Source organism: Pyxicephalus adspersus, chromosome 3 (assembly GCF_032062135.1).
Source record: "Pyxicephalus adspersus chromosome 3, UCB_Pads_2.0, whole genome shotgun sequence".
Classification (NCBI taxonomy): domain Eukaryota; kingdom Metazoa; phylum Chordata; class Amphibia; order Anura; family Pyxicephalidae; genus Pyxicephalus; species Pyxicephalus adspersus.
The window spans coordinates 114,434,201-114,448,807 of record NC_092860.1 but is presented as its reverse complement, the minus strand read 5'-3'; the positions used below and the strand labels follow the sequence as shown (position 1 = coordinate 114,448,807).

The 14,607-nt window shown below is 35.1% G+C and overlaps 1 protein-coding gene across 2 annotated transcripts in view; it reads left to right on the top strand.

Moving 5' to 3' along the window:
• The window catches only part of HPGD (15-hydroxyprostaglandin dehydrogenase), a 46,520-nt gene extending 33,033 nt beyond the window's left edge, over positions 1-13,487 (top strand). For both annotated transcript variants that reach the window (XM_072406066.1, XM_072406067.1), the window contains exons 5-7: positions 3,368-3,444; positions 7,434-7,597; positions 8,963-13,487. In XM_072406066.1, coding sequence (XP_072262167.1) covers positions 3,368-3,444; positions 7,434-7,597; positions 8,963-9,095 — 374 coding nt within the window. In that variant the 3' untranslated portion in view covers positions 9,096-13,487. The remainder of the gene's footprint in view (positions 1-3,367; positions 3,445-7,433; positions 7,598-8,962) is intronic.
• The last annotated feature ends 1,120 nt before the right edge of the window (positions 13,488-14,607 follow it).

The window sequence follows — 14,607 nt, the reverse complement described above, 5'->3', positions numbered from 1 at the left end:
ACACTTTTCTAATACTGATAAGGGCCTAGCTGAATTTCTATGACATACATTCCTCATTCCACAAACATTCCTTTGAGATTCTGATCCACGCTGACATGATTGCATTACACAATATTTGTAGATTTGTCAGCTGCACATTCACACTGTAAAGCTCCTGTTCTACCGCATTCATCTTTTTTTTTGGAATCCAACCCACTGACTATGCTACTGCTACTTAATTGGCTGAATAGATAACTGCATGAATAATCAAGTGTGGGGGTGTTCTTAATAAATTACTTGTTGAGTGTGGGCATAACACTAGCATATGAACTAAAACTATAGGTATTTGCCAAACTATTGTAATCTAATTGTTTTTAGCAATGGAAACCAAGGAGAGCTGAAAATAACCATTGTTATGGGACCTAACAAACATAATATAGCAGACTGGATTGCCACTAGTGTCACTAGACCAAAGTTTTTTGTTTTACGATTATAATTTCGAAACCCTTAACATATAAAAAAATATTCAGTTTTTATTAACTTGTCATGTCATGTCATTGCTGTTTCTAGTTTTGTTCCTGATGCAGTACTTGCAGTCCACTTTGGGTCCACTTCATCAAGCCAGATATTTACCAGGGAGGAGCTTCTGAGTAATAGAGCTATTTTTATTAAAGCTCTGCAGGGCTGGAGAGAATACACTTTCATCAGTGAAGCTGAGCGTTCCAGCAAACCTGGAATGGATCTGGTCCAGGATTCAAAACGTTTGCTAGCAAAAAGCAAATGACTTTAAAGAAACCCATTACAAGTTGTTGATGAACGTGTATCCTCTCCAGCCTTGGAGAGCTTTAATAAATCAGGCCCATTATGTGAACACCACTCAGTCCTAGATGAATTACCCTCCATCCCAGCTGTAAGAAGTGTAAAGGTTATAGGAAAAGTTTTTATATACCAAATATCAAGGTGCAATGCTCTCCATATTGCAAACTATACCATCAACAATTATTACCTGACAGCTACATAAAATTATCTTTAATAATACCTGATAACTATGGTCTTAATGATTACATTGTTAAATGTATAATGTATAATATATAAACGTATTCTAGGCAGCTAAACATTAATATATGTAGTTTTGTGTTCATTACAAAATCAGTTATTGATCTATTTATAAAGCAGTGAGTCTGAAATTCGCTGAAACTTTTTCTGGTGGCGAATCTTTCAGGTCTATGTGTTTCAGTAGCAGTAACTGATTCTCCACCAGGGAATGCTTCAATGAATGGCAGATTCACTACTTTATAAATAAGTACCTAACTGACCCCTATGTGTACTTTTAATTGGCAAATACCGAAATATGATTTGAACTCAGCTTCCTAATTCTCTATACACCAAAGCACAGAAGCTTATAAGGATTGCTGATAGGAGCACGGAGTCACTGATTGTCTCCTAAGTATGCTGCTTCTCCATTGCTGCCTAATCATAGGTAGGCAACAAGGCTCAGTTGTATCATTTACGTGCAGTAGAGAAAAAATATAAAGGTTTCCACACATGCTGTATAGTCTGATAGGGTTGAATGGCCAGAACTTCAAAATATTGTCAGGTAAAGGAGCTCTCTTGTATGTATTTCAGCTGTGTATTTTATTGTTTGCTTTGGGTGCAGCTTTACATTGAAAATATTTGTCTTCTAGCTATTAATTTACTGAGATAATAGAAAGATATACAGTTATCTTAAAATCATAGTTACACAGGGTAGTCCAACATAACACACCTACAAACATGAAACTGTGAAGTGTAAGGCATTTGTGAAATAAGTACATAAACACCATTCTTGTGATCATATAGATGACAAAAATGAACTAGAAAGCTATAGTGCTTAAAGCTTGAGAATTCTGGTTATGCCTTATCAGCTGGAAACAACACTTCCTCCACTGGGCCCCGAGTGCAAATTGAAAATGCAATCGCCTTTCCTTCCTCACAATTTTCTGAGTCTGGAAAGTTTCCTTATCTTCAGCCATTACTACATTTCACTTTAAAGATACCAATACAGTGCAAATGAAGTTTGAACACTTAGCGACATATTATTAAAGCAGAGATGTAACTTTAATGAAACATTCATTGGTGGCGAATCACTGATTTAAAAATCATGCACCAGGAAGTTTGGTTTGGTAATATCAGAATTACGCTATATAAATATGTGCTATTGTGTTTTAGTACACATACATAAATACATTATTTTTTAATGAAGAGCTCCAGTTTGATTAAAACACTATCATTTAAGTGATTAGCAGTTCAAATCCACTACTGCACAACTATTTGTTATTTGCAGCTTTTCAGTACATTTATCATCTAGCATTATGGGAGAAAAGTTTTGTTTCACCTATTTACCTATGACATACAGAGGAGGATAAGGGAGGTCTACAGACATAGATATAATCTCTTTGCTTGGATGTAAGGGATATAAGGACTTTACAGGAACAAATTCTTTGGGGAAGCTTTTTTTCACATCATTTTAAAGAGGTCAGTTACCACTGACACCAATGATTTTTTTTTTGGCTATCTGTAAGATTGGCGCTCTTTTTACTGATCGGCAATGTAATAGGCATCATTCCTACTGTCCACTATACTAATATATTGTGTGCTATGTATATAAAATGATAGCAGGGGCTCCCTAAAGACCTTAAATTTATTTCAAAGGTTTTCTCATCCTAAAAGGTCAAAAAAGGCTGCTCTAGAGGTACATAATCCTGGCACTCATCTCCATTCTCTTAAAGAGAGTACGGTTTACTGAACATATTCTCAAGGAATGCTTACAATAAAAAGTGAAATGGGAAAGATTTTGTTGCTGTTTATGTAAACAGAGAGAGAAGGGGGAAAAGACATTTGAGCAGGTTGCTGGCACTACTTTTCTAAAAGAAATGAGTAGGTATTCCCAACTGATTGATTGTTCCCTATAGTGACAGGTCAGGTTCAGGGCTTGTAATAGGCATATAATCATCTGACCTTCCTCAAAAAGCCAACACTAAGTTGCTGTCATATCATCTCTTTAAGCAAAGTAAATTCATCATTTGGCACATACTACAAATAATAAAACCTCTACAGGGCTTATCTTGGTAATTGGAGGGTCACACAACACTGATTGTCCCAATTGCAAATACGGGTGAGCAGACCCATAAAAATGTGAGCAATTGAATTATTAACTACTTTTAGGTTAACTTATGAATACTCAACATACATATTTACATTACCCATACAGTTTATAAATTTACCGAATGCTGACATATAAGGGTATCTAAAACAATCCAACCAGTAATCCATTTGCATTGGTGTGACCAATAAACATGTCTTGGTAGAAATTTATTGATTAAAATTATGTTTATTATCTTTATCACAGGGCTCACACCTGCTGCCTACCAACCAGTGTACTCGGCTTCAAAGCACGGGGTAATTGGATTCACAAGATCAATAGCAGTGAGTATAACGTAGCACATAAATTATCATTCAAGACGATGATGATCACGTGGGTATGGAAGAGGTTTGCTGGCCTTTGTCAGCATGTAATATGCAATGTTGTGTCATAAATGAATAATGGTATTGGAAATGAATAAAATAATGCTTACTGCATTTCACACTGCTGTGCTGTAGCATCAGTTTGGTGTGGATTCATTTGAAAATTAGAAATATTACAAGATCCAATCATTTTGACATTTAGCAGTTTTTAAACTGAAAAAATGTCAATATATTTTTCCATGACTGCCTCCAAGTATTTTTTTCTTTCGGAGATTAGCAATACACATGAATGTTTGGAATGTGAATCGTAACCATGTGTATTAATTCTCTGACACGTTATAACAGACTGTGTGGGGTTTTTTTGATTTTGTGGTTTTTAAGACATTCAGAATAACATGTGTATATATAAATCATCTCTCTGCCAGCTACAAGACCCAGCAATCTCTTGTAACCAACAACAAAGGCAATCAATCTTATCCACATAGTAGTAGCTGTGCAAGCTGGGTAATGAACCTCATATAAAAAAGACTTTTCTCCAGTGGAACACCTACCAGTATATGTCTTTTGTAATACATATCTTTATCAAACTCATATCAGATGGAGATCGTTCAACTTATAGAAATTCAAGAGAGGGCTACACGGGGGGCAAATATACTCAGGTCACTGGTTTTCTGACAAATGAATGGCCTGATTATAGAAGATATATTAGTCCCCAGCTCAGTGTGCCATATGGTTAACTAATACAGCAGTACAGGTTTTGCTAAATTTGACATCTATAACATATAAAGATGATTAAATATAAACATATAAACATTTTAAAGATGATTTTCTAAAGCAGAAGCCTGAAACAAATAGAGCTGGAGACAGTAGGACTTATGCCTCTGCATTGTTTCCCAAACTGCCATGAAAGCATTGACCGATGGCTTTACTGCAATGATCTACTTAACTGCTCTAAAGTAGAATGTTTGTCCAATTTGAATTATATTTGTTATTAATTCTGATGCAAGTTAGGAAATGTTTCTATATTATGTAACATTTTTCATAGCAGCATTCCATAGCCTGATTTACATTTTCCATTTAACTACATACCAACAAACTCCCTCCCTTTTCTATAAAAGAATGGGTAATGTTTCCATCATCTTAATGTTCCTATTCACCAACAATCAACCTACAGTTACATGATGTCAGTATCACTCACTTTGACCTAATAAAGGGACCCTGTGAGATCTTGAAATGTTGTTTAATTATATTACAGTACCTTTCCAATGATGATGAAGAAAAATAATATAAATGGGTCAAGTAATCTTTAAAATGGTACACTAAAAAACACCTATAATACCAAATGGCATACCTGGGATTACTCTGATTGACCAGTAGGACATTCCAAGACATCGTTTAAGATATTTCTGAATTACAAGTCTTTTATTGATTGTACAAGGCCTCTTTCATTGATAATTAATAGCATGTATTAACATATCAGGTTTTTTATACATCACTTGTAGCTCCATTTTGCCTAAATGCTTCAAAGATAAAAACAACAAGAAATAATGGATAACATATTTACTAAAGGTCCTTTACAATTAGCAGAATGTAGATGAACTATGGGGTAGGATAACTGCAGTTAAGACCTATGTAACAGAGGCCTTTTTTTAGCCTACGTATCTTTTACTGCTCAACTGGTTCAACTGGCAAATCCATTATAAAGTAAATAGTGAGATATTTGCTGTGACTGACAGAGATTGGCTTGAAATGACTGGGACGTATAGAGAGCTGTGAGATAAAAAACACCACATAATTCTTAGCAAACTCTTAGCTACTTGTTGCTTAGTAATATGGACCTTTGTGACCCTGATGTCACTTACTCATATTGCTTGTTCAGAATGTAAGAAATAATAATGATGCTTCCCAGTCCTGTCTTTTCCCTTTTTTCCTTTGGATATGTGATCATTGTCATTCAGTGAGCAAATAGAGTCAACGGCAGGAACAATTTGTTCTGTGTTTGGATGCTTTGTGCCAAATAAAATGGAACATTCACAGTACAAGTAAATGATTACAGTGTTTAAAAGCAGAGAAAAGTTATTAGCTCTGGAAACAAGGTACAGCTCAAAGGAAAGATCAATTCCTTACAAATTACCCCTTTGATGTTTATACACGGTCACATCCTGACAGAAAAACAATAGCAGGCACACTGCTGTTTGTAATAAATCTTTATTAAAATCCATATGCAAATGATTTCTACAGCTTCCTGCAGCACCTAGAAAAGAAGCGTAGCCAAAATTTTAGTCATTTAGTTTAATCAATTTAATCACCTTTTAATGATGTGTTGTCGTTGATAAAAAGCAAAACCAGCCAACGTGCCCAGTGTCATAGGATGTGTGTCCTCATAAAGACCTGCACTGGTAATGAGTAGGCTATCAAAGCCAGCAGGAACATTTTGGACATGTTTGAATCATGTAACAATCCCAAAATGATCAAGTATATGAATTCTGTGCACCCATTCTCCTGTTACCACAGATTACAAATAAAGAAGGATTTGCTGATTATCTAAAATGCTGGTTGGCAGAATAAAAGCAACGTAGTTCACGAGATATTTTTACACACATACACATAACATTATACTTACACAGATAATGACATAACATATTAACATACAAGACAATATAATACATCACAATTTAGAATATATTAGTGTATTTTAGCATATTAGGTTATATTAGTGCATACCTAGAACATCAATAAAAAAGCTGTATCCTTGTTTTTACAAGAAAGTCATTGCGGAATATCTTACAAATATACTTCAACTATCACCAGCACTGAAGATTTCTGACATTAGCATACTAGTAAACCAATATACTAAACCGGCAAAACCTGCCAAAAATCTGCTAAAAACCCTTTAGTGACTTTCTATTGGATAATTTATTTAGTGGATAGCTACATTGTGCTAAAGTTCAGCTTTCAAAAAGTAAACTAATTTTAGTTTCTGATCTGCCAGTCTGGTTTATTGCCTTGTATTGATTTGCTGCCCAAGGGTCTATGTTCACGGCCAATGTTTACTCTTAAATCCATGGACGGGTATGATCCTGTAGTGTGGGGCAGAAAAGAAATTAAAAAGGCTTTGCCTTCTTTTTGTGCTTCAGTAGTCAAGTTACGGTACTTCTTTTTTAAATTGAACTATTTGGACTTTGACCTTAACATATATGTTCTGTAAAGAACTAAATTCATGAACTAGCTGTATGACCATCAATCCATATCAAGTGACAAAAGAAAACACAATTTGTTACTGTCAGTATACAGTATAAAGATGTATTAACTTTAAAAGCACTACACTGTACTCTGAGGAACTAATAAACTCTTTAGGGTCTAAAAGTAACTAATCTTACATCCCCCATAGAGACGTCATAATGCCAGTAGACGTCATGTGTCCAGAGACACAACCCATCCATCGCCCTGAGCCTGCGATCTGTACAGTAGACATGGTCCGCGGCTCTGGCCTGTGCGCCCCCCAGCGGGGTCCTTCTCCTGACCCCACTGGGGGTGCACCATCCAGAGCCACGGGCCACCAAAATTTTCTTGCGGGTCCACCGGTTGGCGACCTCTGCTTTAAATTACATCCTTGGGGAGAAGGGGAGAGGATAGGAACCTTATAGAGAGGTTTTGGACAGAAACTGGAGACCTCCTTGGATAGACATGGGGACAAAAACTAGAGCAATCCCTGGAATGGAGTGAAGATATAACTTTGTGTTTTTCTTGAAGTTGGATCAGAACAAGAAACTGGAGACATCTTGAAAAAAGGTGGGAAAGGGAACTGGAAAGTTCCTTAGAAAAGAGCAGTAATAATAACAGGAGATGGGTAAAAATGGTTGTTGCAGTTGATTTACCCTAATATCATTGAGAAATAAAACATATCAAATAGTTTTAACTTGTGCAATACAAACCTTTTCTGTTTGCAGGCACTTGCATCTATTGGAAACTATGGTGTACGGATAAATACAGTATGTCCAGCCTTTGTAGACACTCCACTTCTAGAATCTATTGAGAAAGAAGAAAATATGGGAGAATATTTAAAATACAAGGATAACATAAAGGACATGATGAAATCCTTTGGCGTGCTAGAGTAAGTGCAAAGATATGAGTACAACTTGTCTTTAATCTAATTAGCACATATTTTCACTGGATAACCTATTCTGAGCCTGTGACTTTTTGTCCACAATATAATCATAAACACAATGTTTCCCACATTTTGGCACTGCATGGTTTCAGCATGCTCACAATGCAGAGGCTCTCAACACAGGAAAACCTGAACATGTAACAAAATAGTGGCCAAGGCTGCATTAATGTGTGTCATATATACATGAAGTTTATCTGTAGTTACCAAATAAATTAGTTTATTAGGGAAGTGATTTTCATTGAAAAAATGAAAACAAGAGTACTGTACTTATGTGCTGAACACGAGTAAGTATTGGGGTACAGTTATTAAGCAGGAGAAAATGTGCCTCCTGAAAGTGCTAAAGCACAATACATCATTATCATTCCTGCTTTCTGTTTATTTATAGAATGCATTTGCTTTGCTTGGTCCAGACTATATTAATCATTGTTTATACTTTACTTGGCAAGCTCCCTGCTGCAGTAGTGAATATTGTTTTACATTATTCGGCACATAGAACAATTGGTGTTTCCTCCCTTGGGCCTCCTTTAGATTTGATTTGTATATTGCTGTACACTGGCAGGTCAGTAAAATTTTACTACCTAGATAGCTTTAGTTTTATAGGCTGCATTAAAATGCTACAGTATTGCTGTTTTTGTTTCTAAAAGTATTATTTGCAACCATCTCACATACATCATAGGATGAGACGTGACATGCAAGATTTGCAATTGGGATCATTCTATCCTTTACACAGTATTTGAAGAAAATAAGCTTTCTACTACTTTGAATTGTGTACATAATGATGAGTGTTACTTGTACCAAATACGGTTTTATTTACTTACAGCTTTATTCATTTTGTATAGAAACTCAGACATAAAATATTTCCTCTTTAATCAGACCAGAGCTGTTTTCTGTGTTTATGGGCTCTAATAGGCATACAAAATTCATAATTGTTACAGGAAAAGTCAGCCTGTTGGACTGCATATTTCTGACTATTAATTTATACTTCTTAAAGTGGAACTAAAGTTCCACTTTTAGGTTTGTTTGATCAGACAGGTCATTATTGCAGAATGGGACAGGCAATGTTCATTCCGCAATGATGAATCTTACCTGCCTGGTCGTTCTGGATCTGGCAAAAAGCTGAGCTACTCATGTGCAGAGAGTTGACATTGGCAGCTTGGTCACAGTTGTTATAGGACGATCTAAACTTGTTTTAAAACACTTCACAAGTAGAAGCAAGATATATCTATTGTTGTTGTTAATATACTATCATTTCTTCTATTTTAATTACATTTTCTAAGTATACTAAAATTATCTTTGTTTCTATTGTAACAGCCCATCCCTCATCGCCAAAGGAATGGTGAGTCTTATAGAAGATGATGGAGCTAATGGTGCTGTTATGAAAATTACAACTTCTAGAGGAATCCACTTTGAAGAGTTTGGAGCACATCAGAAGACAAAAGTCTGAAACTGTTATTTTCCTTTTTTTGCTATAACAATGGCCTAAAGACAAGCTGCTGTTATATAAAACAATCTAGACCATTGAAAACAATCATCGTAAACTGGTTTTTTAACATGTAATTTCATCTTTATATATTTCAAACCATTTCTGGGATTTGATGGCTTATTCTTCTTTGATTTTCTGTTAACAGAAAGGTCAAGTATCAAAATGGTAATTTAACAATCATGAGAAATGCATCTGTTTTGATATATAAATGTTGACATTTTAAAATGGTAATCAACCAATATTTTGCATTAGCATATTTTTGACTATTGGTAAAGAACATAAAGTTGGCTGACTGGTCACCCAATTTGCCACCCTTCTTGGAGGGTTCCTTATTCTATCAGACATTTTTTATATTAAAAATTTAAGAAGTAACTATTTCCCTGAGGAAACAAAACTGTGTAGAGCTGCAACATGTATTGGTAATAGACCTATCCATGTGCCTTTTAATGTGCTCTCAAGCATCCCCAACCCAGGCACTCCTAATAATGTGCATTGGAAGCAAAGTTAAAGGCTTTCCCACTACTTCATATTTATCTATTCATTACAAAACCTGATCATGGTGTTAGGGACAAGTAGTGAGGCACAGTAGTTGGTGGACCAGACTACAATTATGCTTTACCAAAGACATTATTTGCCAGGTTTATGGGCTTGCAAATTGTTCAAGAGTATATTATCATAGCTGTATATAAAGAAAAGTTTTATTTTATATCAATAATGTATTTTCTGCATGCACCGACAACCAATATTGTCTTGTAAAATCAACAACAACATTGTATATATCTCATCTGTTTACAATACAACTGTTGTGTAGCTGCTCGGTAAACATTGTAGCTCATTTCTGGGCAAGGTATTTGTGCGGAAATCAGCAAAAACCACTAATATAAACGCAATAACTTGTTCTCATGTTCCTTTGCAGTAGTTATTAATGGAATACAGCAAACATTCACGTTACAGTCACACACTCCATGTTACTACACACCAGAACTGCTGGCTTATAAATAGATTATCACACTTGGAAAAGGCTGCCTAAACTACTAGCCAGGTATAGGATAGAGGTGGAAAAGTAACATCCCATACTCATATTTTAATAGGCCTTTATTGCCAAAAAGGCAAAAAATTAATGTTCTTTGTATACCAGCAGTGTGTATTTAGGCTGTTTTCAGTTACATTTTTAGACAAATGCACTATTGATTGATTTATGAGGTTTTTCGCATAATATAGAGGTAAACTGGAGAGAAGATTATTAGATTTACCAAGTGCAAATACAGTAAAACATAACAACCAGTGTGCATTCAACCATGTCCAGAAAAGTGAATGATGATAGAAGATTTGTTACTATGAGCTCAACACACAAAGCTAACACACCGGGATAAAAGTTTTATTTTCAGTAAATGACGGTGACCTATCCTCCTGTTAAAGCTTTAGGAATTGAGTCTCATAGCTACCTACATTCTGGACCTTGTTATCTGCCTAATTTAATACCATATTTCCACATTTACACACAATGCAAAGGATTGCATGAAAAATAAGCAATTAGTCATTTGTATATTAGCAAGCGGAACCTGCTAACTTTACTAAAACATACTGGAAACTGCAGTTCTATAACAACTATAGAGCCGGAGATTGTGATTGTATGAATATTGTTCAGTATAATATGACCAAAATCAAATCAGAAACGTTTTCTGATTTTTAAAAAAAAAATACATTTATTGTATTAGGCTGTATTAGGCTGTCTTTTACTGCATAAAAAATTAAAATGTAATTAGGTGTATTGCAGGTTTTGGATACAGTATGGAACATCAAACTAATGTCATTTTTTTTACTGATGTCTGTAGGGAAATTCATCAATTATATTATATATAGTATCGTTGTCACCAGAACCACTTCTAAGGGGTAATCTCCCAATAAAGACAAATGCTCTAGTGAATTTGAAGATTCCCATTTATCCAGGTCATGATATAAGTGTAACTAAGTAGTCATATTCAGCTATAATTATTCTGTAAAGTTGACCAAAGTAGCTTCAACACAAAACAAGTTCAAACATTACAAAACAAGCTACTACTGTTTTTTTTAGTGACAGCTATCCAAAAAGGGATATCCTTTCACTTTGTAAATATTTCCTCTTCTTGCTGTGTTTTTGGGACACAGACAGTAAAAATAACAGGAGTGTTAACAGTTCCTGACTCTATCCAAAACTGAAAAGAATAATGTTGGCTTTAGATATGCTTAAAACAGGTAACATGATTATGACTTTGTACTTTCCAAACTAACTATAAGCTATTACGTTGTCTAATTCAAATTATATGCATTAAAAAGTGTGACTTATTGATTTGTGGAAAACGGGAACATCACCTTCCTCATTTATTCTTCATGTATATTTATAACTGGAAATATTTAGGATATTTTAGGGATTACCATTCTAGTTACAGATTATTTTTTCATAAAGATACAAGACAATTTAAGGAATTACAGCACTACTTAATTCTAGAAGAGTTTGGGATCTCACATGATTTTCATTTTAGACTGGTATAGGACTAATGTTATAGGGTTCAAAGACCTTGTTAAAACATGCAAGTCATAAGAGGCATGCCTGTGGTTTGATAGCTTTAGACTTCAGGGTTTATGGAATATACACTCTCTAGTTTCAGCATGGGTTAGGGATTACAAATTGAGCTCGCTGATAAGGGTTACATTTCATGGGTAGGTTAAAATTATGGAAGATGATGATACATAGATGGTAATGTAGATTGTATGATAAACAGAAGAATTAAATGAAAGGTCCAACATAAGGTTCATGTTGGGGTTAGAGGCCAGGGGGTCACCTTATTATCCAAATATTTTTGCTGCCCAAAAGTAAAAAACTCTAACTGTGAACCAAACCTATTGATTTCTGCAAAGCAATAAGTAACATTTTTGTCTGGTATATAAAGTACAGCCACTGTAGAATTTTGGCATCCTTGATTGAACTTAATGAGTTAAAGTGCTACCAACCTATCACTATTTTGCCTTTGCTGACTGTGCATTGAAAGCCTGCCTAGGAAAGACTGTGGGACTGAAAGTAACACTCTTATTCTAGAATTTCATACTGATCATCCTAGGTAAAATCACATGTGAGAATCTGGTGAATATCTAGTATAGCTGTTCCCTTACAATCCACAGTACTGATTCTGTAATTGGCAGACATAAGAGAAAGCTTTTGGTTCCCATTTGTTTGTTCGTTCCTACTGTCACCCAAAATGATCACTAATAACTTTCTGGGTAACAAGGATTATGCAGACTTTAAAAACAGAAATTAGATCTTCTGAAGAATTTTACAACATGGGCTGTTATTTTCAGTTATCATGGCAAGTATTTTTTATCAGTGATAAATTGTCACCTCAAATAGAGTTTTCAAATAGTTTGTTTCCCATCTATCAGCAGCAAAGGTTTTGTATGTCATGCTCAGAACACAGCAACCTAAAAAACTATGGCAGATGTATAAAATGTAGCAAGAACAGGCAAAAGATGATGCACAAAACTTGATTCTTTTCATTGAGTGCAACTGATCAGGTTTCAACTTAAATTCAATGGAAAAATAAAACTATAGACTTGATTTTCTTTTCATTCTTTTGAGTGGTGCTGACCTTTATACTAATATGTGGTACAAAATTCCTATCATAATGCCTCAATTTTGTAACCTGACCACAGACCTATTTTTACTACAATATATTGTTTCTTCCAATGATCCCTGCAAGCTGTGCCAGAAAAATTCCATTACCCAAAGCTAACATGATGGGCACAAATGGAACACAGGTACATGTCCCCTTAATGAATATTGTAGCAATTGTAAATATTTAAATTATATTCTCTAGTTTAATGATAGAAATTCTTTGCTATATGTGACTTAACTTTTTTATTATGATGAATGTTCATCCATTTTCCTTTTTGCTGACCATGTGAAATATAAATGCATTGCTTGTTGTCATTTTCCACCATTTATGACATCACACTATCTGAAATGTTTGATAATATTTTTAACCAACCATGACGAGAATGTGAAATTGTCATATAATTCATACAGTCACAGAGAAAAAATGATACCATAAACCCTGTTGTCAAAGATAAATGTGACTGGCTGGATTGTCAGAGTTGAGAAATGATTCATTCTAATGAAATAAAATGAATCGATTGGTAAGGCACTCTAACAATTCAGTTCTGTATACTAAGCATGTAAAAGTAAAATCATTATCTGAACTTGAAAATGTTCATATTGGTCAACATGGAAAATGATTTGTAAAATGATTGTTAAAGAAAATATTTATGTCATTTTACTTTTTAAAATATATTTTTATTAAAGATTATGTTCAAGCAAAACAGTTATTTGGTTTTACTTTTTTAGGATAAGGTTTGTCTATTTTTTTCAGTCCCCCGATGGGGGGGATTTGGGGCACAGAGTGATGGGATATGAAACAAGGTGTGAGGGAAAATCCCATCTTACACAGTTGTCACCAAAACAAGTGCTTACTATGGATGAGGTTCAGAGCTGGCTCAAGTGAAGGGTGCCTTCTTAGTTTAGGGTTCTGAATGTTGTGAATTGAATTTTGGTTTAACCTATAGTACCAATAATTAGCAGACTAGCCTTTTGTAATTAGATCAGATGGCTTAGAATGGGGCAAACTGGGGGCTTTGTCATGGGACATTCCTAATCCAGACCCCTTACTGTTAAACAGTGGAATTCCAATAGTCTTTTGTGTGTGTAGTAGTTTTGAGGAATCTCCCAGTGTATGTAGAGGGTGAGTTATACTGTGCTAGAATACTGTGGGGGGCTACATATGTACACCCCTGTAGTCAGAGCAACAACCCCTGCTTTTGTCTTTGTTTGGGGGGTGGGCACACTGTACATATATTGGCAACAGAGATAAAGATTCTCTTTCTTTGCAGCACTTCCCATGCACCTTCATTAAAATGTGGTACACACAGTTATAGCCTTCAGATTCTGTGCAGGTTTTCGGGAACCCCTAAAATTCTTAGGTAACAAAAAATACAATATGGATAAGGCATTAATCAAGCAAGATTTAGCAGTCTCCTCCCCCCCCTCCCCCCACACACACCCTAAGTTTACATATCATTAAATATCATATAAAGATTTGTTTACTAAGGTTCGGGGAGGGGTTAGGGAGCTTGGGCAGCACAGAGAGTTTTTAGACACTTTTTGGAAGGGTAGAGAGCTATGACATACAATGTGAGGGTGCTATCCCATGAAAATGATTCATGAAAATGTTACATTTTTTAGGAATTTTAACACACTTTGCAAGCCAATAAAAATAATTACAAGAAGGAAAACACTGAAATACTTCTTTCTGAGCTCTCACCTGCAATGTTTTCTGGTGGTGACAACATTTCTTCATGGCTTACTAATATTAAGCAATATTAAAGTAAATTTATGTAGCGGATACACTTATTGTATGTTGGGAATCACAGGTGCAGTAGCCAA